This window comes from Athene cunicularia (genome assembly GCF_003259725.1).
Source record: "Athene cunicularia isolate RWA chromosome 3 unlocalized genomic scaffold, athCun1 chr3_part1, whole genome shotgun sequence".
Lineage (NCBI taxonomy): Eukaryota > Metazoa > Chordata > Aves > Strigiformes > Strigidae > Athene > Athene cunicularia.
The window spans coordinates 90,181,330-90,207,160 of NW_020799097.1; the positions used below are offsets into that span (position 1 = coordinate 90,181,330).

At 39.1% G+C, this 25,831-nt stretch overlaps 1 protein-coding gene across 6 annotated transcripts in view; it reads left to right on the plus strand.

Annotated features, from left to right (window-relative positions):
* Window positions 1-25,831, plus strand: part of LTBP1 (latent transforming growth factor beta binding protein 1) — a 199,185-nt gene that overhangs the window by 148,436 nt on the left and 24,918 nt on the right. For 5 of the 6 annotated variants that reach the window (XM_026845517.1, XM_026845520.1, XM_026845519.1 and 2 more), the window contains 5 exons: window positions 578-700; window positions 4,373-4,498; window positions 12,276-12,401; window positions 14,522-14,665; window positions 24,756-24,938. In XM_026845517.1, coding sequence (XP_026701318.1) covers window positions 578-700; window positions 4,373-4,498; window positions 12,276-12,401; window positions 14,522-14,665; window positions 24,756-24,938 — 702 coding nt within the window. Of the gene's footprint in view, window positions 1-577; window positions 701-4,372; window positions 4,499-12,275; window positions 12,402-14,518; window positions 14,666-24,755; window positions 24,939-25,831 lie in introns of all 6 variants that reach the window. The other variant, XM_026845518.1, reaches the window with a different exon arrangement.

Genomic DNA, 25,831 nt, shown 5'->3' on the forward strand with positions numbered 1-25,831 from the left:
CCCTGTCCGACAAGCCTCCTGTCCACCTGGTTGTTTTGTGAGTGGTCTCTGTCTTGCCTGGTGTGACACACCAGCTATGGCTGGGCTTGCCTGTACGCTGGTGGATGTCTGAGTCGTGTCAATTCTGGCTCAGAGATCTCTGTGTAGTGGTCTAAACATGTCCAAACTACAAATTTGCATTAGTAGGGTTTTTGTGTCCATCTTCTGTAGAAGAGCTGCTTGGATTTCTTTTTAACTACTTTACTGTAACACCTTTATAGTATGGTAGAGAGTGGTATAAAGATCTGTGATGATACCTTTCATGAGAGATACAGATGGCACATGTTAGGCATATTTGCTAGGAATAAGTGACATACAAACTCAAATTTTAAAACTCTAGAGAAATACAAGAAGTTTGATGATATGATGAAAGGGAAATTAAAAGGACATCCTAATGTGTAGTAAACTTGATTTCCACACATGCACACAGTTATTAAAGGGCATTGTGGCTTCAGGTTGCTACATTAGTATCAAAGTATCACTATTACTTTCATCTGTTTTTACATTATCTAATAATTCAGTTACATTTTTATTTCAGATGTTGATGAATGCCTTCAAGACAGTAATACTTGCCTTGGAGGAAACTGCATCAATACTGACGGGTCTTACAAGTGCACTTGTCCAGATGGTTTCCAGCAGATAACAAATAGGGGATGTCAAGGTATGAAATAGCCATAAAAATACCTGGATGATGATTATGAATGTGCAAGTTTGTAAGCATATCTTGTGATAGTCACAAATTGTGCTAAGGAGGAGAAAAACTCATTTAGTTACCATTTGTAGTACCTTCTTACTCTTCATATTGCTCTCCGTAAATATACGCTGAGAAATTATTTCAGGAGGCTGAAATATCAGCCTTCATCATTTGAAAGATTATCTACATTAGAGCTAACAGAGATATGGTGCTGCATTTTCCCAAATCCTGGAAATATTTATTTTGACAGAACCTTCTGTGTTTATGAATCAGGGATGTAATAGAAAGACCAGTATAGTTAGTGTCAAGTCACATTAGATAAGCCCCCTCCCTCAGCTCTAAAACACTTGCAGTGCTTTGTGGAGGATGGGTGGGGAGGAAGAGAATGTGTTATCCGAGGCTGAGTTAGCATTGCCAAACCCAGAAAAATACTTCCCAGGTTTTCGTTTAGAATGATCCCAACTCCATGTTGGCACAACACCCAGGCATGCCTGATAACTCCCTCTTGCCACCCATTCTGATGAGACGAGAACCATGGTATTAGAGCTGGAAAGTGATGGCATGTTCATGCTCTAAATGACTGGAGGACCAGGATACTGGGCTTTGCTTTGGCTGCTCTCTTATCCACAGCTTAGACTTGAGCTGAGAGACTATGTTCCAGCTGATGTATGTTGAAGATCTTGTGCAACCAACACTAAATTTCCTGTAAAAGTACTGAGTGTCCTATCTGACTGCTTTCTGATTCAGAAAATGTTGCTTTCAACATACAGAACTACATACTAGACCTTACTTTAGCAGATAAAAGAAAACTGATAAGAAGCTACAAATCAGTGCAGCTTTGATACCACTCTGTTCTCTTCACTCCACTATATAAAGTAGTAGTATATAGGTTTTGTGTTTTAAATGGATAAATGTAACAGAACTGTGAAAGCACTCATGAGCCAACTAAGGGACAGACAGTATAGACAGTATTTTTCACAGAAAAATGTGAATGAAAATGGAAAATTATTTCAGGTGAGAGCACCACACTTGAGAAAGAAGACCACCAACACTGAAAAATAACAACTTGTTGTAGAGAGGAGTGAAACTGCTTGAGAAATAGCCAGATCAATATCAAAACAAATGGAAGAAAGGAGGAACTGATATGATGAATGTGACTGACAAGTTAGAATAGCAAAGAACTTAACACAGTGAAAGGGAGATCTTTGCATAACAAAATTAAGTGTGGTTAGACTTTTTTTTACTGTGTCAACTATTCGTTGTTAAGCTGTTACAGGATGCAACAATAGAATTTTTATTTGTCAAAGATCAAAATCTTCAGTATATTTTCTTGTCCTGTATTTTGTACTGGACAAAACTAACCACATTTGTATCATAAATGATGATGTCTTTACATTTCAACAGTACCTTCAAAATGCTTTAAGCAGTAGCTAAACTGAAACATTTTTAAATGTCTGAATGTTAGTTCTATCAGAGTTCTGTAATAGCAAGAGAAAAACATAAGATTTTTGAGATAATTTTCCTGAAGAGATTAGGGGTCTAGTAAAAGATCCAGGTAATAGGTCACTAGTGCAGAGTGATCTTGATCACATGGTATACTGGGTATGAGCAAACAATACAGGATTCAATATATCCAGTTCTACATTGAAGAAGGCATCTCAGTCATGCTTATCAGGTGGTGGACTTCCTTCTGGGACACAGTGACTGAGAAGGATTTAGGGGTCAGCGTCAGTCAGCTGAGTATGAGCTTCCAGTGCAACCCTGTGGCCAGCAGGACTAATGCACTCCCTGGCAGACTGAAAAATCAGAATATCAAGCAGGATATTGTTTACCTCTGTTTTGCCCTAATGCAACTGCTCTTGGCACAGTGTTGTACACCGATGTTCTGGTGCCCACAGTTCAAAATCAGATGCTGATCACTGAGGAGAGGTAGAGATGAATCCAAAAAAAGCTGATGGCCCAGAGGGAAAAAGCATTGAATGCTTTTAAACTGTTTTGTGGAGGAAAAAAGCTGAAGTGTGACTCAATCAGAGTCTTACTACATTCAAAGGAAACCATAATTGAAAGTAGAGAGCTATTGAATTAAACTGGCAAATTTATCACAGAATGCAATGTCTACAAGTTGAATCTGGACTAGACAAGAAATTAGGAACACACATTTTGGTAAGGAGCAAAGTTGAAAAGAGTCCAAAACATTAGAAAGTGCACAGTTTGCTCTTTCAGACAAATTATACTATTTCCCTAACATTGTTAATTTTGTTTTCCTATCTTTCAATACATCATTCTACCTTGTGTAATCAGCTGGTTTGGTTTTCAGTATTTTTCTGGCAGTTTTAAGAAACTGACAGCTTAGTCATGACAACAATGTGGGTCCTGAGAAGGTACCATATTGTCCTTGTCATTGCTGATCTCCCACCTTACCTGACTTTCAGGGAGCTTCAGGAAGTATGTCATTGGTCTGCATTTACTACAAATTCAGACAAAATTTTATACACGTGGGTGTTGTGTGAAGCACAGCACACTGACTTTTCCCAGCATACCTCATACAGATATTACCCTTCCCAGAGCTGCCTCTGTTCTTTCCACATATGTACCATGACATCAGGACAGCCCAGAAGGTTTACACACAGGACAGAATCAGTCTGTATCTAAAGAAAATTCTATAATGCATGTCCTGGGTCTTGAAATGATGGTATTGAAATCACAGTTTCTCTAGTCTATCAAAATTACTGTCTACTTTGCGTTTTGTATGGCTGTAACAATGGCCAGAATCTAAGCAACAGAAGACACAGTTAAGAATAAGAAATTCTAGTATCTATGATGATGGATGAATGATCCACATGTGTAAATTTTGTTTGTAAGTTTGTGTTTAATCTCAGCATGGTACTGAAAACTTCTTAATAGGTTTTTGTAAAGCAAAATACAAAAGTGAAATTACAATGTGAATGGTAATTCATGTGAAAGTCCTACCTACTTAATAAATGAGTGCAGTCCTTAAGTTCTGGTGGCAGGTTTTGTTGTTAAGATGAGACATCAATCAAAGAAATACTTGTTTTTCAGATTCACAACTTTGAAAGGCAGTGTTTGAACAATGCTTTCTACAATGTTGTTTTTTTAAAATAATAAAAAAACCCCAATGATGACATTCTTATATAGCAGCCTTTTGGGATCATTCCCATTCCCCATCAGCAAAAAAGAATATTTGGCTTTAAATTATATAAAATCAGCCTACTGGGAAAGATGCAATTCCAGACCTGATGGTAACACATGGAGCCAGATGCACAAGTTGACCAGCGTGCAGCAATCAAAAAGCAGTGAGATGGAGCCATCTGAGAATTCCCCTAATGCAGAAGAAATGTTGGCTAGTGTGCGGCTTATACTGGCATATCTCGAATCATTCTCATCTGCTTATCCTTCTTGAAGAGTGGTATAGTGAGAGTATGATGCAGTAGAACATACTGATGCCTATACAGAGTTGAGGAATGATCCCAAAAGATTTGGTTACTCTAGAAAATAGCCTCATTTACATAGCTATTTACATAGCTGTTGGAAATAAAAGCTGCTTTTAAGACTAATTGATCTTCAGCTTAATATTAAGGGTATGATGATTTGCAAAGCTATTAATGTCTCTGTTTTCAGATATCAATGAATGTGAGAGATCTGACCTCTGTTCACCTCACGGGGAGTGTCTAAACACGGATGGTTCTTACCAGTGCATATGTGAGCGGGGCTTTTCTGTGTCTGCAGAGGGCCGAAGATGTGAAGGTGAGACAAATTACAATAACGCCTTCCCATTGATTCGCTGTTATTAGTTGGGTAAGAAAAATAGTTCATTTGGGTCTAATACCCCAAACCCACTGTTAACTCTGCAAACACCTAAGGTCCCTTTGTTCTTCTCATAAATGGACAGTGTGCTATGTGGCTCTTTGAATTATAAGTAGTATGACAGGAAATTTACAAAATGGTCAACGTATTGAAGTTAATGTTTGTTATAAATCTGTGTTTTGCTTTTCTTGATTTTTAATAATTTTGCTATGTTTAAATTATATTTTTCTGAGCAAAATAAATTAATGGAAATGAAGGAATACTAACCTAAAATGATGGCAAAGGAAGGAATGATATTCATTTCTTAAGATATATGAAACCCGTGGACATCTGTAATAACATGAAATCTATTCATAGATGGGGAATTATTTCTATCTTATAGCAAGGGTGTAAAGAATAAATATATGTAAAATGTATGTAAAGAGAGTTTGGAACTCGGGCTTCTGAGAAGTTTCAGTGGGAAAGACCTTCTTGCCATAAACATTTAGGATTATTTCATTTAAAAATTAAGTGCATTAGCAGCAAGCCTGAGCTGCCTGAATGTTCTTATTGCTGTGTGTGAGACAACAAAACCTTGCTTGTCAAGACTTTTTTTTTAAAAAAAAAAAAAAAAAAAGATGCAGATGGAGCATCCATCCAACAGAACTCCCGTGAGAAATTGTAGTCAAATGCTATCTATGACAGAACCTTGGGCATTCTGAAATAGCAGAAATTGAGTAAATAGCAGTAATTATATCTGTACAGTACTAAAGCCAGATTATTCTTTTTAAGTGTACGCAGGTATGCTTATACAGGTATTTTTCATATAAGGTTGTAAAAGCTGCCCCAGTAATAACACTGCTGAGAAACATCAACCAGGAGCCTGAAATTTAGGTGTAACTGGGGTTTTTATTTGGTTATAGCATGAGAATATATCCTGTTGCTAATGGAACACACACACTTGCTAGTGATGCTACTCTCCTGCACTGAATTTAAAATAGGACACTTGTGTTCAATGGTACTGAGAAGAAATGTGACTCTGTGTAGTCAGTGATGCTGACAGAAAACAAAAATTCCCCTAACTGGATGAAGAAGGGCAGTCTTATCAAGACAAGAAGCCTTGGGGGAAAACTTCATAAGGGGAAAAGATTATATAATCATGTTTTGGCAGGATGCATGCAGAGGAGAAGCACTGAGCAGATGATAGCTCAGTGTTAAAACCTATGGGCAGTGGATGTCAAGCAGCCAAGAAGCAAGTGAGCTTGTTCCCCATCCCACATTGTGGGCCAGTAAATCTGTATGTGATTGGTTTTCCTGGGCCAGCTCTTCTCATAGTTCACTTAGGGATAGTGAAGAGATTCTTCCTTCAGTGGAGGAGGTGTATTGAAACTCCTGTCTGGCTGTCACATTTAGTCCCTCTACTTTTACCAGAGGAAGAACAGCATTACAGCATTATTATTTGAGCTGGCATATAACTTGCCATATAGTTAGTAATGTAATATCTAATGAAACGAAATACACTATTGGCAAGAATACTGTTACACTGATGTAAGGGAATAAGTGATGTATATTTAGGTACAGCATGACATCAAACACACTATGATGTTTCAATTATTATTGATAACAAAAAAAATCCTGTGGTTTTTTTTTGTGCTTTTTCCTCTCTCAACTTTACTTTTTTGTAATCATGGCATAAATTGAAAGAAACATTCTCTTACTGCCAAGACAAAAGCCTGGTCAAGTAGCCTAGAGGAAGTGAATCTGAATAACTCCAGTGATTGATGAACAAAGCAGTATTTTGTGATTACAAGTAATGGGGATAATTCCAAAGCATGTTCATGGACTCTTTGGCAGCATATATATGTTTCACCCAGCTGTTTAGGAAGGATATGGTTAAATATCTTCAATTTCTCTACAAGAAAAGTAGTAGCAGTTATTTTGTCTCACTGTTGAGCATAGTTGAAAAAAAAAAAAAAAGTGGTCAGAGAAGAATGCAGCCTGCTCTTAGTAGAAAGCAAACACTTTACTCCAAAACAGAGTTAGAAGAACAGTTATTAATCTTGTGAATAAAAAAGGCAGAACTGAATAGAAACACAACTTAAAAAAAGTCAGTGGCATCTAATTTTAGGAGATGCACCAGAAACAATGAGCCCCTCTATCTGGATCTCTGACAGTTAATAAAGTAACACAGTTCCCAGGGAAGAGTTACCATCACGTATGATGAAGCAGTACAAAGTTAATCTCCATTAGAACAAAAAGCCAAACTTGTACTAAATAGAAAAAGATGATATCACAAGATCTTATTTCCAGGATTGTGAGTAGTTTTGAAACTTTTTAATGAAGAATAAAACAACAAGTACAAAACCAGTTGAGCATGCTTCACAAGTAATTGGTGGTGTGTATGGAATACAGATCAGACTTTATATTCAACACTTGGAAAAGTATTTTAATAACTTGGCGAAGCACGGGTACTTCTAGTCTTCTGAAGCAGCAGCACTTCTTTTCTACCATGATTAGTTTCTCCATTCTGGCATTTTAATAAAAGCAAATCTAGAGTTGAAAAAATTCATTTCAAGAGAGCACTGATGGTGTCATTGTTGTTAATATGTGTGGTGGTGGTGTCAGCTTCTGCAAGCCGAAGCAAAAGATCAGAAACAGAAGGAACATGTGACATTCCAGGTACTGAGAAAGGATGTGACTTCCAGCCACAGGAGCTACTGTTCTTTACACTAGGTGCCTCTGTGAATTTACTTCTAGTTAAGTGAGTGAGAATAACTGTTTATACTATCAGAGAAGGAACCTGAGGAAATTTTGCTGGATTCAGATGCCTCTGGGGAGGCATGTACCTGGGGAGCAGATTTTCCGTATCTCCAGACTGGTTTTGGACAAGTTTGACTTGGTTTTTTGAAAAGTCTGAAACAACAACAACATAAAACATTTAAGAACCCCATGTGGTTCTGTTCTGGTATGGAGCTTTTATGGCCACTGGCCAAAGTAAACTGAACAGCTGTGGAGACTGTGTCTTCTTCCAAGGTGTAGACAAACTTTTGTTGTAGTGGTGGCATTCCACTGCAGCCTGGCCCCAGGCTCAGCAATTTAGCTGCACCAAGCTGTCTGAACAGGAGGCTCTCAGAGAGCTCCCTAGATACCAGCTGAGCTCGCTGGGGGTCTTGTTTTACCCAGCTGGCTGCTAGTCAACTATGTTGGCAAAAACTCACGTTAGAGGTTCTCTGGTGCTTCAGTCAATACCGTGCCCCAAGCACCTCTTTCCATTTGTCTCTCAGTGGCTCCCTCATTTTTCCCTCTCTCTGCTCCAAGCCACAAGCTTCACTGCCTGCCTCAAGAGACATTTCAAAAAAGAATTATGCATCCCCCCAGAGCTCTCTGACCTCTGCTTATTCCTTCCCCCTCACTGTCTTTTATCCTGTTCTCCTTTACTTATCCACTGGATAAGTCTCCTGTCTGAGCCTTTGGAATGCTTGTACAGAGCATCCACAGATCAAAAGAGTAATTTTACAAACCTGTGCACAAAGATGCTACATTGTTCAGCATTTAAGATGACTGCATACCTAAGAAGTCTGAAAATCGGGGAAACAGAGAGCAGACCTGCGAGCAGTGCATCACTGTTACCTTTGCCACCAAAGACATTTTAAGAGTAGATGTTTGCTGTAACTAACTGTACATCACAACCATAATTCTGCCAGTATATAGGGAAAACGAAGCAGCTTTAAGAAAAGGGTATGGTAAATCTAGGACTCCTTTTGGGGCAGAGTGCTTTCTGTTACAGGGAGTAAGTTTTATGCAGTAGACAACTTCACAGCTTCACCAAATCTCTGATTAAATACTGAAGTAAGAAAGCTCAGGCTTCTGCCAAACATGGATTCAGATATGCATCCCCAGAGTGTGCCCCTCTGAGCAAACTTCTTGTTCCACAATGAGTAATCACAGACTTCACCAGCCTTCTCACGTTTGCTGACAGAGATGTTTTAGGGCACTGACTACTTCTTACTTGGACACTGGCTAGAGAAAGAGCACAAAGGGAGAAATAAGAGTCTCTTTCTTACCTGTGTCATAATAATGTTGGGAGACCATCCAGAATTATTGCCTCTAGATGGCCAAGGTCTTTCTTTTCATTTTTTCTGATTTTCTAATGACAGTGATTTTTATGTATGGGCGTTATGGAATAAGCCCTGGAATGCTCAGAATCAGAGCTCAGTTCCCCTGAGCACTGTACAGAACTGTCCTAGGAAACAGTTCCTCTTCCAGACACTTTGACATGTAAGGAGATTTCAGTGAGAAATTTAAATATCTCACCTGAGGTTAAGTATGCGTTCATCTTGTTCAGGTTGGAGGAAAACAGGAACACGAAGTTGAGCTGAAAAGGAGTGTGCTGGAGCGCACATGTTTTGCCTTTAGATCCTGTTGATGTTAGATCAAAGGAGTTTTGATTAAAGCAGGCAGTACAAAGTCATGGATTCTAAAACAGGTTGTAATTACTGCTGTGGTCACTATATAGACATAGGATGATTTGGTTTCATATTTAGTTTTTCCCCTTGCTTTGTCTTCATATAGCAAGAGAATGCCCAATTACAAGCCTCATGCTTTACGGGGTGATTAAAGAAACAAATGCCTTTTCCGGCTGTAAAACAGGAGTCCTTTGAGCTGTCTAGACAAGGAAAAATAGTTGGTTCTTGGACCTTCTCTAATTTCCCATACACTGAAAGATCAAGTCATGTTCAGACTGTGTACATTTTAAACCCAAAACTGTCTTCTGTGGCTATATTGGATACTACAATCACAAGTATTTTTTCTGCTACTTTTTAGTCAATGACCTTAGTTTACCTTTGGAGAACCAGCTGCATGATATATTCCCCTATCTGTTCCCTTTAACATTTAGCTGTTACGTAAGAGAAATACTGTAATTTAAGTAATTCTGAAATCCCCAGTTGTAGTTTCTTCTGTCTAGGCTTTTAACAGAGTAACTGTCCTGTGGCTCAGGAACTTTTGTTATTAAACTATAGTTGGCCACTGAAAATACAAACACTATGTTATTGTCTGTTGTCTTAAATTCCTGGCTGTCAACCCACCATTGTTCACTCATTTTGAATTCCCTTTCTTAACTTTTCTGAACAGGGTTTTCTGAATCAGAGATAGCGTATTCAGATTTTTGGACCAGATATGTGAAACTCAGATGATCACCTGAGACTAAACATTAAAATAAGATATGTTATGGAGGCATAGTGCACAGCAGCAGGAAGGAGGGATCAGGAAAACACAACTGTAAAGAATTTATATCTTCTTCTTCCCAGTAATTCCATATGCATCTTTTAATAATTCTGTCATTATGGTGACTGGAAAAGGAAAGGGTATCAAAGGTAATACTCAACCTTCAACCTTTGACAGTGTCTTTAGTACAGCTGTGTTGCTTACTCTTGTTGCTGAATTAATTCTACTAGGGAGGGTTTGTGGTAGATTCCAGTAAGTTCAGTATTCATGAACCACCCAAGTTTTCATATTCAGTTCCTTGAGAATAAGCATATTAGCTATTGTATTCTTTGCCAAACACAAATAACCCTTTCTAAAATAAACTCCTTCAGTATTTTTTCTTTGTTAAATAAATCAAGATGTAAAGACCATTAAAATCTTTATTGACAAAACCACCAAATCAGATAAATTATTCTGCCAGTTCTATCTGCAAGTCCTTTTTTTAATAATTGTCAATTATACTCATATATATATTCTAGATTTCAGAGTATGTAGCAGATTTTGCATTAATTTTATATTTTAGCTGAAGGCTGTTAACACATGGATCAGTTCAGTAGGAGAGGAGGTGAGTTTTCCATCACTTAAACATCCTAAAGTGAAATTAGATACCTTTCTGAAAAATGTTGTAAAATTCCACAGTTTACTCCATTGGTACAGAAATTGCCAGAGACATTTTTTTAACCTATATAAGAGACTGTGGATAGTTTCTTCTGGCCTTAAAAATCTATATGTGACTCTAAACCTGTTCAAACCCCAACTACAGCACATAGGAAAAGCTGGTTTTCAAGACCCCAAAAAAACCTCTCCCTGAGGCAGACACACACATGTGTGGATGAATTTGAGCACTTGGGGAGCAAGAGGGTAATGTGTGGGGATGGTAATGTACATGCTGCTCAAATCTGGATAGCCTGGGGAGCTGTGACCACGTGGTTCAGAGACCAAGAATTCCCTTTTAGCTGAACATGACATGATGTAAAAGTAAAAATGTCCTTGCTCAGCGAGTGCTTTCAGGAGAAGAACAAGGTGCATCTTTGCTGATTTTGCTAGGCCTTTGACACAGCTGTGAAGAGCTGGAAGAGTAGACGGGACTACATTCAAACCCTACCCTATCCTTTCAGAAAGACCAGGCAACAGTGCTGCTGACCTGCTCAGAGGAGCCCTCTCTCTGTGACAATGCAAGATTCAGTCCCACCAGCTCTTTAGTTCAGTGAGTTCCTAAGGCCTTCTCTGGAGGTAGAATGACGGTAGGCTCCATCAGATGAAGGTCTGCTCTAACATGCAGAATTAATGACAGTAGCTAGTATCCAGAAAAATCAAAAGCAAATCACTGTTCTGCTCTAACATGCAGAATTAATGACAGTAGCTAGTATCCAGAAAAATCTAAAGCAAATCACTGTTCACCATTTAAAATGTAATTACTGCTGAGGCACAGTGCAGAAGGTAGTTCCGAGTGGACAGCAACCTTACTTAACAGTCAAAATAGTTTCTAGGAAAGAAATGTAGCAATAATTTCTCTGCTTCAAACTACAGAGGAATTTAGAAAGCAGAAGTTACTAATCCTAGTATCCTGGCAGGTTCCCAGTTTCAGTTAATGTTCTTCCTCCTGAAAAACACACCATGACATCTTTAATGACCACAGATGGTCAGGGCCTTGGGTTTAGCTCTTACTGTGAGTGAAGATAAAAATAATACATTCCTAGCACTTGTAATACACTTACAAAAATAAACCACATTCTGCCACAAGCAGCTCTGCTTCATTATAGTTTGATGGGCAGCTGAGTCAAAGAACAGACTTATTCACACAACTGACTCTTACTTCTAAGGCCAGCAAACCACAAATGGGACCTGCAAATGAAAGGGCCAGTACAGAAGGCATGCAGGCATTGTTATTCCTTTGCCTACCTGAGTAAGATTATTCATATGTGTAAACTCACAGGATTTAAACCAGAAGGCTCAATCTAGGTATTTACCACTTACACCATGAAATCCTCTTCTGTGCTGAGAGCCATTACGAGCTCTGTACAGCACTTCTGCACAGAGGATGCAACCATCCCCTTTAATTCCTTGTAGGCACAGTGGATTCCGCTTCACGTGTATTGTTGACTGTATAATGCTACACTGGCAGAATCTGCAAGTCAGAAAGATGGTTGTATTTAACGTATGTCTAACGCTGTGGTATGTGTCATCATGCCATGATTGGCAGGTTTGGTGAAACAAATGGGAAACAGTTGACCAAAACCGTTGTCTGACATATTTCCTGCAAAATTTAATACTGAAATGCTTCCTTAAATTGTACATGTGCTTACATTGATTTTTTTCTGTCTTGGCCTTTGTGTTTTCCTTCCCAGTGCATAGAGGGACATCACTACATCTGTCTGCAAAAATGGCATGTCTGTTGTTTTTCTGCACTCTTCATGAATGTCCACCTTTGACTGTCACATGGCCTGTCTGATGTTAAAATTCTTCCTTGCAGATGTTGATGAATGTGCAAATGGCACAATATGTGGCAGTCACGGGTTCTGTGAAAATATGGATGGCTCCTACCGCTGCCTCTGTTACCAAGGGTATCAGGATCCACAGGATGGGCAAGGGTGTATGGGTGAGTTCTTAGGTGCAGGCAGTCATTCCTGCACGGTTCTGGTGAGCAAAAAGAAGCATATGAGCAAAATGCATTTTTTCACAGCAACAGTTTTGGTTTCCATCATTTATTTTTAAAAGTTATACCACTTACTATTAAAATAAGGTTGAGCTGTGCTTTACTCATGGAACTTTGTGCCAGATGGAAACTTAACTGTGTATCCATTTAATGAGAACATGTTATTAGGAAACCAACACCAAATAAGATGAGCCACTCATTTTATCTCTTTAAAAAACTCAGGAAAACCCACTATTTCTGCACATCAGGACCATTCACAAATATAAATCATAATAGATTGAATTTAATACTTTAGCCTATTTAAATGCAACATCTGTTTAATCTCTTAGCTGAATAACCAGAACTCTGTACTATCCCCTACAGAAAATAACGTCTGACATGTGGCACAGCCAGGCTGAGTTAGATGACACAACTCCCTAGGTACCTTATATTTGAACAGATTTAAACATTGTCTTCAAGCTCCAGGAAAGACACTTATCACCATGAAAAGATGTGAGATGTCTGTAGATCTGTAAATACTGCGCATTTCTCTTGTTAGGAATATGTTTCCAGATCTGTTGTTAATAGTCACTGTTGGACCTGAGAACTACCTGAGGCAGCACAAGTTTCTAATACAAAATTAATAGCAGATCAAGGAAAGGTATTCGTTAAGCAGTTTCTTCAAGCCAGACTCAGGATGAAACACATTTACCGGGAACAGAAACCTAAATGGAATACCAAACAGAAAGGAGGTGTTAGAAGTTTTACAGAAGTGTTTGTATGTGTTTTCTAATATATTAAATAGTTTTATTACAAAATTGTTTATGCCATTTGGCATTTAGTTTGCAACATACCAATGTATATTTTTGCATACAGTGACTTTTCACGGATGAAAACAAATGAAGCAAAGAAAGAACGGGGGCACGAGTGAAGGAAAGCAAAAGCTGGTGTGAAACTAAATTTTGAGTTGCCAGTGAAGTGATTCTGCACCATAAAATAATGTCTTGGGTTTTTTTCTTGTATACACTGTATAATATAAAACCTTAAAAATTTTTATGCCAGTTACCTACCAAAACAATTTTAGGTAAAGGTAAGTCTCTTCAGTTCCTGGACAGGCAATGTGCCCCAAAGAAGACTTATTACTTATGACAGGAATCCAGAAAAAAAAGAAAAATCTAAGTACATTTTAAAAGTGCTGAGTAAAACATAAGTTAAAATACATATTTATATAAAAATACACAAAAATCAACATTCAGTCATATGACTAGATCTTCGTTCTTGCTGGATAAAAGGTAAAAATGATAAGACATTGCCTCACAAATTATACTTTAAACCACAATTATAGAAATTTCTGAATTGTGGTACACAGATTATAATTTTCAGATTCTGTCATTTGTAGACAAAGCAGATTTTCAAATATAAACTTTAGGAACTGAAAAGAGAGTAAAGTTAAGTGATCCTGACAGTATTTGGTAACCCTTTTTCAAACAGCAGACAACTCTCCCATCAAGGGTAGACTAGTTAGCAGGCATATGGATTCCAAGTTAAAAATATGTGGGGGTTTTTTGGGAGTGGAAATATACAGCATTTGGCAGGGTCTCCCTGGGTGACCTGGGCATATTCCTTGTGGGTTCCAGAGCAGCCAGTGAGGCCATGCGTATGAGAGGCACATGGTGGTGGGGGTACTAATTTTGCTCCTTAAGTCAAATCAACTTTGATAATAAAGTTAAGAAAACAAATTAAATGAGCTTGAACCTTAAATCCCAAGAAGAGGGTACAAAGAAAAGCAAGTATTTAAAACCAAGAAGGAAACCCCTGAAAAAATGAAAGCCAATGTTCTGGTCTACAAGCAGCACCTAATCAGCATCAATAGTCTGTAAACTGTACTGTGGCTTTCAGGAGCTTTTGCTTCAAAGGACTGACTACTTGTTTATGAATCCAGTTAGGTATTAGTGAGTTTTTAATCCTTCCCCAGAGATCACATCTGTAATCTGACAGATAATATTGGCACAGATATAACAGATAAAAGAACAAACTGTTTGTAATGGATCTGAATTGATTTATGTTTTGGATTTTTTCCCCAGATGTGAATGAATGTGAAATGCTGAGTGGAGTATGTGGTGAAGCCCTTTGTGAAAATGTTGATGGTTCTTTCCTGTGCCTGTGCTCTGATGAAAACCAGGAGTATGATCCGATGACTGGACAGTGTCGCTTCCGTACCTCACCAGGTAAGACACCAGCAGATTTTTGCATGCTTGGTGTGATTTCGACTGCATATGTAACCAATGGAAAGGTAAAGTTGGTTTAAATACTGATACTGCTTTAACTACAACAGAAAAATTTAAAACTTTGTCTTCTTAAAACTGTGTGCATGCAAAGAGGCATTTCTAGGATGGAATATGTTATTAGTGAATCATCAGCAATGAAAATAGAGCAGAAACACCTAGATTTTATATGTCAACAGACTTGGCAGTAATAATGAACAGTTACAGGAGTTAAGAGTAAACAATCTATTGTTTGCTGTACTGGAACAATGAAATCTGATATGGAATCAAGACTATGGCCTGAATGACTTGAATTTTTTAACTTTATTTTCAAATTTTTACAAGGATCCACTCGTATGCTTGGACGATGTTTAAGGGAGCATATGATTAAAAACAGAATTTGTATATATCAGTATCCTCTTAGCATTATCTAGCACTAACCTAAGTCCTCAGAAAAGGTAGATGGGAAAGCAAAAAATCAAGCAACTGAATTGTCAGTCTCTCTGAGTGCCTTTTTGAGTCCCCTTGCCTGTTTTACTCCATCTTTCATCCTGTTTTTCCTAGTAGTCCACTCTACTGGATTTGTGAGGTTTTGTTAGGTGTTTTGGGTGTTACAAATATTACTGGAAAATGAAAAATTAGTTTAGAACTCTTAAACTTGCCTCCACATTTCTATGTTGATTCAGTCTTCACAAAGGAACAAGCCCACAATAAGGAACAACAGAGTACAAGAAATGAAGGGGTTTACTGGCACAGCTTTTTCTTCTTTCCCCTCCAGAATGCAAATCTTCATTTTTCTTTGTTGTACACTGCAGACTGATCTAGCTTCCAGAAAGCTTTAGAATAACTCTAGTGCCAGGGTGCAGACTCAACAGCTCACAAGGCTGTGTCTCTTTTCTCCTGTCACTCATGGTCTTTCAGACTTGTAAACAAGGTTCAAATATCTGTGACCTAATTGCAACAAGTATTTAGATCACTGAATGTAGCAGTCAGCAGCACTCAAGAAGTTGCCTGTTAAATATCATTAACAGCTGAGTGACAAAATGAAACCTTTGCAAAATCTTGTGAGAAAGGTTCAGGCTTACAGGAGCTTGTTTTAGGAAGGAGAAATTAAAAAAATTAAGATAGCTGAGGCAGCAGAGCAACGCACAGTGGTACTACCCCCATTCCCGTTTGCAAGGACAAATCCTGCAGTACCTTTCCACCATGAAGCAGATTAGCTTTAACACCCAGTGATGGTAACTTGAAGTAGCAGCATTTAAAATTCTTCCATTAATTTATGGAACTGTATTTAAATCACATTATCAAGATTTGCAGGAGATGCAAATGCCATCTTCATTTTGGTACTACGAGGAGGTAGTACTTGGAAGAATTCAATTGTTGCAACAAAACCAAAACTAAAGAAATTAGCAGAGGATCTGAGCCCATGTAAAAAGAAGTCAAGTCCAAGGAGCATTCAAGGGCATACCACAATGTCACTGTGGGGAGGGAAGATATGAAAAACACAGTGTGACTGACTGTACTGTCAACAGATGAATACTCTACTGTCAGTAATAACTCCATTTTGTTGTCACCAGTGAACATAGATTTACTGTGATCAGTTTGGAAAGAAGCCATTCTGTTTTTCCCTCCAGCCTTCATTGGGCCCTAAGAAAACATGTGCTTCACCTTTGTCTCTTATCTGATAATGTCATCAAGGACAAATATCTCACACAGGAGACCAGAAGACATACAAATTAGGTCCCAGTGAGAATGTACTTTGCACCATATTCTCTTAAACTAGAATAGGGAAAAGTGGCAGTGCTAGGAGCAGAAATCTTGCTATTCATTCTCTTACTTTTCTTTCAAAGTAAAAGGAGGAAAGTACTGTTGTTAGTTCTTAAAAAGGATTCTTGCTTTCCTTCAGCCTTGCTGGTGTTTTTTTCTCTTATCAGTTGGCTTCTGTTTCTCAGGACCTCAGTGTCAAGTGGTGACACTGCCCCATATAGGGCAACCACAAAGGAGGGGCTGGTGGGGAGTGTGAAGCTCAAGGGCAGCCTTGGCTGCAGTGACCATGAAATGGTGGAGTTGAAGATCCTTAGGGCAGCAAGGAGGGCACACAGCAAGCTCGCTACCCTGGACTTCAGGAGAGCAGACTTGGGCCTCTTCAGGGATCTGCTTGGCAGAGTAGCATAGGATAAAGCCCTGGAGGGAAGAGGAGCCCAAGAAAGATGCTTAATATTCAAGGATCACCTCCTCCAAGCTCAGGAGCGATGCATCCCAACAAAGTGGACATCAGGCAAAAACTCCAGCAGGCCTGCATGGATGAACAAGGAGCTCCTGGACAAACTCAAACACAAAAAGGAAGCCTACAGAGGGTGGAAGCAAGGACAGGTATCCTGGGAGGAACACAGAGAAATTGTTTGAGCAGCCAGGGATCAGGTTAGGAAAGCCAAAGCCCTGGCAGAATTAAATCTGTCCAGGGATGTCAAGGGCAACAAGAAAAGCTTCTATAGGTATGTCAGTGATCAAAGGAAGACTAGGGAAAATGTGAGTCCCCTCTGGAAGGACAAAGGTTACTCAGGATATGGAGAAGGCTGAGGGACTCATGAATTTTTGCTTCAGTCTTCACCAGCAAGTTCTCCAGCCACACCACCCAAGTCACAGAAGGCAAAGACAGGGACTGGAGGAATGAAGAACTGCCCACTGTAGGAGAAGTTCAGGTTCGTGACCATCTAAGGAACCTGAAGGTGCACAAATCCATGGGACCTGATGAGATGCACCTGTGGATCCTGAGGGAACTGGTGGATGAAGTGGCTAAACCACTGTCCATCATATTTGAGAAGTCGTGGCAGTCTGGTGAAGTTCCCGCTGACTGGAAAAGGGGAAACATAACCCCCATTTTTAAAAAGGGAAACAAGGAAGACCCGGGGAACTACAGGCCAGTCAGTCTCTCTCACCTCTGTGCCTGGCAAGATCGTGGAGCAGATCCTCCCAGACACTATGCTAGGGCACATGGAAAGTAAGGAGGTGATTGGTTTCAGCCAGCATGGCTTCACTAGGGCAAATGGTGCCTGACAAATTTGGTGGCCTTGTATGATGGGGTTACAGTGTTGGTGAAGAAGGGAAGAGCAACTGACGTCATCTATCTGGACTTGTCAAATGCTTTGCACATTGTCCTGCATGACATCCTTGTCTCTAAATTGGAGACATAGAATGGATGTCATCCAGAGGCACCTTGATAGGCTTGAGAGGTGGACCCATGCAAACCCCATGAAGTTCAAGGCGAAGTACAAGGTCCTGCACATGAGTCAGGGCAATCCCAAGCACAAATACAGGCTGGGCGATGAGAGCAGCCCTGCGGAGAAGGACTTGGGGGTATTAGTGGATAGAAAACTGACTATGAGACAGCAATGTGCACTCGCAGACCAGAAAGCCAACCATATCCTGGGCTGCATCAAGAGAAGTGTGGTCAGCAGGTCGGGGGACGTGATTCTCCCCCTCTACTCTGCTCTCATGAGACCCCACCTGGAGCTCTGGGGCCACCAGCATAAGAAGGACATGGACCTGCTCGAGGATGTTCAGAGGAGGCCACGAAGATGATCAAGGGGCTGGAGCAACTCCCCTGTGGGGACAGGCTGAGGGAGTTGAGGTTGTTCAGCCCAGAGAAGAGAAGGCTTTGGGGACACCTTATAGTGGCCTTCCAGTACCTAAAGAGGGGCTGCAGGAAAGGTGAGGAAGGACTCTTTATCAGGGAGTGTAGTGATAGGACAAGGGGTAATGGTTTTAAACTGAAAGAAGGTAGATTTATGTTAGATATAAGGAAGCAAGTCTTTACTGTGAGGGTGGTGAGGCACTGGCACAGGTTGCCCAGAGAAGCTGTGGCTGCCCCTCCCTGGCAGTGTTCAAGGCCAGGCTGGACGGGGCTTTGAGCAACCTGGTCTGGTGGAAGGTGTCCCTGTCCATGGCAGGGGGGTTGGAACTAGATGATCTTTAAGGTCCCTTCCAACCCAAAACATTCTATGAGTCTATGATGTGCCTCTGGATTTGACGTTTCAGGAGCTGACAATGCGCACTTCATTCTTCTACATCTGCTCACTTTGCTCATTCCTATTTTATTCTGGAAACCAGTGGGTGGTCCTTGTGCAGCTGTTAACTGAAAAGGAACAAAACCAGTCTTTTTCTCACCACTTGTAAGTGGCATAAACCTCACGTGCTCACTGCAGGATATAACAACTATGTTGGTTTGCCCAACAATAAGTACTTCATCCTCCCCTAAGACCAGCTGCAGCACGATCATACAGGAGTAGCATGCTGTTTCCCTTCAAACAGCAATGGAATAGCCACACATCCTCTGGCTTTGATAAGCCACATACTCAAGTCAGACGTGGTGCTTGGAGAGCTCCTACAGTGCATGTGGACATCAACTGTCAGTATTATCTTGCATCATGCCTACTTTAAGAAGGGAAGAATTTAATCTGCATTATCCCCTTGCACTTACTTATAGTTCAGTGTAGTTTACTTAGCTTTTGCTTGTTTGTCATTTTGTATTTTTGTGCATAAAAGAATGTTAGTCCACCTTATATCAAGTGCAAATAGGTAAAGATTGTTCAAATGTTACTTTAATTTGGGAACTTTTTTGCATATGGTTAAAGGCTGTTAGCTTAGTGGAATGCTGTGTGTTCACACTTCTCTTTACTTGCCATTAGGGCTCTTGAGACTTCCTTCTATTTAGATTTCACTTGGTGGAAATTCATCTATTGTTAGCTGTGTCCTGAAACAATCCCCTTAGTGTATGTATCAGGAATTCTAGCCCATATTTGGTAACAAACTGAAAAAAAAAAAAAAAAATTCTTCAAGGCTTGATTGTCTTATTCCCTTCCTCTCTGCCCTGCTGTTCACAAAATGTAGCAAATGCTTCAGAAGGAAGAAAAGATAAAGGAGGAAAGAACTCTCTTAGATGAAACTTCATTGTTATACATCTTCCTACCTAAGAGAGAAAAAAAATGCCTGGTTTGGCTTAAAGTCTCATTTATTCTTTTAACAAGGTATATAAAGCCATTTATGGTTAATTTCTAGCAAGTACCAGCCTGAATGCAGTTTGAGTAATACTCCATATTAACGTGTTTTTAATTGTTCCTACATAAGAAAATGCATGTTCTAGTATGCATCTAAATTACTAATTATGCTAATATATTAGTAATGTATTGCATTGCACTGAACCCAGAAGCTATAAAGGATAGCATATATTTGAGGATTATAATAGGTATGATTTAAAATGAGAATTGCCAGCAGAAGTGTGTGTGTAAACCCATCGGCAGGAGTCTGGCCTACATATACAAAGGTAAGTAGGATCTCAAGTTTGAGTTATAGCTCAGCCAGTAAAAAGAATTCCAGTGACAGAACTCCACAAAGGTACCAGGGCCCACTTAGGTACCTACAGCTAATTTAGACATTGCTTTCTCCAGGTTACATGAAATGTGACTAGTTATTTATGGCAGGAATTAACAGTGATTATAGTAGGATTTATAGGTAAAAATCACAGTCCTGATGTCCAAACATGAGTCCCTCGTAGACTGATTTGTATTAAAACAAAATCAATCTCCCCTGCACCTAACCAACCACCAGCACAAAAAATTTGAGGCTGCCAAGTAACAGTTTATAAATCTGATCCAAAAGCTTCCTCAAGGCTAGAAATATGATGCCCAAGTACAAATTTGAAATTTCCTAAACTTTAAGGGCTTTTTAAATGTTAAGACTTTAAAGGAAACTCTTTATATTTGTATTAATTTTTTAATGGCAATATGTGCATGGTTTTCTAATGTAAATAATGATCTGAATTTCAGTCATCTATGAACATAGTCTTAGATATTGTCCTGGTTCAGCTAGGATAGGGTTAAGTTTCCCCAGCAATGGGGAGGGAGCTCTAGCTGGGTTATTTGATACCATGCTGATGTTAGATCAAAGCACACAAGCACAGAACAGTTTCTGTGTTGTTTTTGTCCCTGAGGGTACCCATGACAGGGCTGCTCTATCCTGTTGATATATCTCTGTATATCTTTTGTCCTGTTTACTGCTATTACTGCTTATTGTTATTGCTATTGTTGTTGTTCAGTTTATTATTTGTTACACTGTTGTATTAAATTTTTCCTTATCTCAACCCTGGGGTTTGTATCTCACTCCCTGCCCTCTCTGGTCTGAGGGTGGGGGAGGGACAACAGCAGTGTGGTCTCTGGTCCTGGCAGGGCCTAAACCACCACAGATATCATTTTTAAATATGCATCACTTGCAGTGAGCCCTAAATTGTACATATGCACATATATGCATACACACTGCGCACACACATTAGGTGTTGTAGCTTGCCACATGTTGAGCTAATTGAGAAATCTAAACAAGTACACCCTGATGATAGACACATACCAATCTATTTTTACCGTCTTTTTGAAAATCAGGTTCTGAAAGTATGCGTTACTCAAACTGTTTGCTCAGAGTCACTGGAGTCTTTGCTGAGGTTTTAGAAGACATGAACTTGTAATGATGATTTTTCACTTTAGCAACCACCTTACTGATGCCACCTGTAAATAATAGGCGTCAGTACACAGTACAGTATTTAAGATCTCATTGGTTCTGTATGTTTTGGGTTTTTCAGATCACAGTTTTTAACAGGCCACTATTTAGGCAAATATTTTAAGTGTATGCTCAAGTCTAAGCATATGCTAATATCATGATTATGCACTGAATCCTATATTACTAATGCATATTTTTGCATCAAATGCATGCTGAAGCATATTATTGGATTAAGGTTACACTAAGGTATATAAATATATCTCTAATACTTCAGAGTTCAGTCTAGTAGCAACTATACAGAATCTCTCTTGTAGGCAGTTAAATAGAACAGTTGTATCCACGACCTGATAAATTTATATTCCTTTACTGGTGAGCCTTAAGTAGAGATAATGTTTTACATTTTCTAACAACAAAAAATCTGAAACAACAATACAAAAAAGTAAGTATCCATTTCCCATCATACTTTGTCAGCATATCTAGTGAAACCACTTTCAAAAACAACATGTTTACTAAATGGTTAATAATACATGAGAGAGAAGTTGTAAGTAGACACAGACTGGTCTTGGGTTTTTTTTTTAAAAAAAGGGAGATTTGTGTCTCATTTGCTTTCCAAACATTCATGACGCCTGCTTGACTAACCCTCAGTCACAGCTGTGTAAACAACAGACTTTCAAGCTGCTGAACAGATAATGGGAGGAGAAACCAATACATCATATGTAAAATTGGAATAAACAATGACATGATGAGACTGTCTCCCTTCCTCCTGGGGCAGCTTCTGGTCTTTCTCTGGTAAACAGCGTGAAGACTGCCATGCTTTTTTTCCTGTTGAAGATTTGGCTTTGATTCAGTTAGATGGCAAATGGCCAATGAAAATGTATAATTTGGTGGCTAAAATACTGCTCTCTCACCTTGAAATAACAGATTTACTTCAGTTGTGTTTCTGTGACATGATAGTCTTAACATAGTTCCTATTGGATAGCAACTGATACCACAAAACCACCGCACTTTATTAAATTCAGTACATTATGGAAAATTGTAATTACCTGATGGGGGAGACTACAGGCTAAAATAACAAATATTATATAAGCACTCAGCTGGGTGTTTCCTTTAATGTACAACTTGGTTATATTGGTGGGACAGCAAAGGAAAGTTTGCTTTTAGGTAGCAACATTGTACTAAATTTTAATAGAGGTGTCTGCCAGCCCCTCAACCTCCCAAAACAGAAACTGTCACTTTACTGAGGAAAACAGAAATAAATCCAATTGTCCATTTGGAATTAAAAGCCAAAAGAACTATTACATTCATACTATTGAAGTGCAGTAATAGGCAATCCATACTGGCATTTTAAAACCCGCTTTTCTCAAAACGAATTTAGTATTTGTATGCTCTAAAAGTTGCCTTGCCCCACCTGCTTGGGGGACTATGGGTGGGCAAGGATAACAGGCTTGAGTTAGCAAGAGCTGCAGTTCATTTAATTCCTTCAGCATTTGTTGGACAATCACTGTCTTCAAGCTCCCACGTCACAGCCATTATTTTTTAAGTAGATGAAATTAGAAGAAAGTCCTTCCTGTAACTGTCATAAAGAGTCTGAGGTTGATCTCTAAGAGACAGAGGTGGACAGATGAGGTGATCAAGTGAACTTGGCTCTCCCAGGTATACCAGTACTTTTAAGTGGGTGAGCCTTAAGCTGTTCTTTAAAAAGAACTGCAAGGCAAACAAAGGTAGTTTATACACCACACCACAACTCTTTGGATCTTGATAATCTTGTAGCATTTTGAAATGTGCTGTCACTCAGGTATAAAATAAGGTTTTGATTCCTGCCTGGACACATGCATTACTTGAGAAATGTCTCATGCTTCGCATATTGTGCAAGAGCCTGAGTAGAAATGAATGAAATGTCAATGGAAAATCAGCCAACACGCAATAATTTTTAGTAGGTTTTTGTGAATTAAACATTTGTTAAGTGCTAAGCATAAAGAATTTCCCAAGGAATTAAACTAATCACCTCAAGATATATCTATCTTAAGTTCCCAAACAAAGTTTTGGATTTGATTAATAAATGGGAGCATTTGTTATTTTAGAACTCAGTTACTTTATGGATGGCCTATGAAAAGTTTCTCATGTTGATGAAGTGTGAATAACAGTTTTATGTGATAGTTCCCACTTCTGAGCTCTTGATGAGAAGTTTTGTGGAAGTGCAAGGTGAGATAGACAGAGTTCTTCAAACATAGAAGCTCTAGCTAGGTATTTATTTTCACACTTGTTTCTTGGTGTACTTTAGGAGTGCTTTGCTTTAGAAAGGTCTTTGACTATTAATAGGGGTTTTTATTGGGTCTGTGGGAGAGACTTATTTTGCCTCCAGTCCTTATAAATATGTGAGAGGACGCACTCAACTGCTAAAGGCAGAAAATCTGACTTCTTGGCTGGATGCCTATTTCATACTAAAGCAGTCAGTTAACTTGACATCTGCATTATATTCCTCTGCTTACTGTGGAGTCAGTCACTTTTTCAAAAATCACAAAGGGCCTTGTATTCAAATGTGGAACATGCTTTTTTCCCAGTGAAATTAAAAGGGGCTGGAAATGTTCACTCTTTTGAAAATCATTTCATTTTGTGCCTTAGCTCCTTTATCTGTAAAATGAGGTTGTAATGTTTGCTCACCTCTGAACATATGTGAAACGCACTGCATCAGTAGCTGGGCAGTGTGGTTAGATAGCTGAGCATCATTAGACAGCTGAGCATGACAGCAGGTAGTTCATGCATTGCTTAATATGAAGGCAGTGCAAATGTGCGGCGGGCGGAGGAAGCAAGCAGCCGATTCAATGTGAATGACAGAGCAAGCTTCAACTTTATTGAGAGAAATCACACCTTATATAAGCATTCTACAATACACTACTTGTAACTCTATTGGATACATTCAAGAAACTACATTATAATGTCTCAGCCATTGGGTACATTCAAAAGATCGCATTATAATACCCCAGCCCCCTGTGGCATTTCTGGTATGCATAAACATCTTTCTTGCTGTAAACCTGCTTCTCTCCCAGGGCTGCTTCTCTTCATCCCCCAAGGTCGTAGTGCGCCCCAATTTATCTCTGTGTTCTCACAACAGTCCTTGTTATCATCAATGTATGCTGGGTTTTTTCCTTTGTTTACCTCAGGTGGCTGTGACTGACTTCTGCAGGGAGCTATGGCCGACCAGCTCCTGCAGGGAGCTATGGCCTTGCTCTCTGCAAACCGTTCTCCAACACAAATGTGAAGAATCGCTTTGTGGCCATGTTGGAGAACATGTCTGAAAAAGTCAGAGGAAGGTTATCAACTTCCATCATTCTTCCTAAGAACAAAAATATTAAACCAAAATTTATACTTAACCATTTTCTTCCCCTGCTTGAAAATGCTGCTCTTTGCTGTGGTGAAATTGAGGTACTGTGGCTCTTTTGATCCTCCTGTAAAACAGATTAACTTCCCGTGTTATCTTACGTGATTTATGGGGGTTTTTTGCCTTTAGAATTACCAGTAGAAGCTGATCAACATGAAGATGGAAAGAAGGAGTGCTATTACAATCTGAACGACGCTAATTTCTGTGACAATGTGCTTACGTCCAATGTAACCAAACAAGAATGCTGCTGTACCTTGGGTGCTGGCTGGGGTGATAACTGTGAAATCTTCCCATGCCCTGTCTTTGGAACTGGTAAGAGGATGCCTTCTGTCCCTCTGCAATCTTTTGAAGTATTGTGTTTATGTTAACGGTAGTGTGCTTTACCTTCAGAGAAGGCTTGCCCGTTAAATCCCATATTCTGTAGGGATTTAACTCATGATTTATCCATGGGAGACTTCCACGGAGGAAAAGTTAATAGGAGTAATTCACACCTGATGTAAATCCATTGGCTTCACTGCAGTTACACTAGGGATAAAAACAGCCTGTTACTGAACAGCATTATCTCCAATTGATTTTAAACAAAGATGGATTATCACAGAAGCTTCTTCCAGATGCTATGGTGACATGTTAGATTTTTCCCACAAGCTGGAAAATAAAAGTAAGCATTGCAGTGGTTTTGAGTCTGCAGCTATTCTTTGCAATGTTTTTCTACAGCACTATGAATTACTGATATATATTATGACATTAGTTTTACATTTTGCTACTTACTGAACAATTCAGTTAATCATGTTGTCTGCAGACCGTTGTTTAACCTCTAAATATGAAATTAGAAAAACAGAGCCATATGATATTTGTCACAAATACTGAAAACAGTACTTGAAACATAAACAGTGATGGCTGAAATTCAGAATCCAGCTGGAAAAAATCACCTAAGAGAGAACATGTGTAAACTTTTTTGAGATTAAACATTAAAGATTACTTTTCACACAAATGTATCATCGTGGTTAATTCCTATTTTAACTATACTTTAGAATCAGTGAAACTGAAATTAAATGCATTACAAACAGAGCCTCTCTGCTTGGATAGGTTTATTTGATTCTGTATAGTCTCCAAGACACTTTAAATAATTTCCCTCTGTAATCCACACCATGTTCTCCTGTTGCAGTCATTTAGCTTTTTTTCCTGTATAAGGACTGAAGAATGTG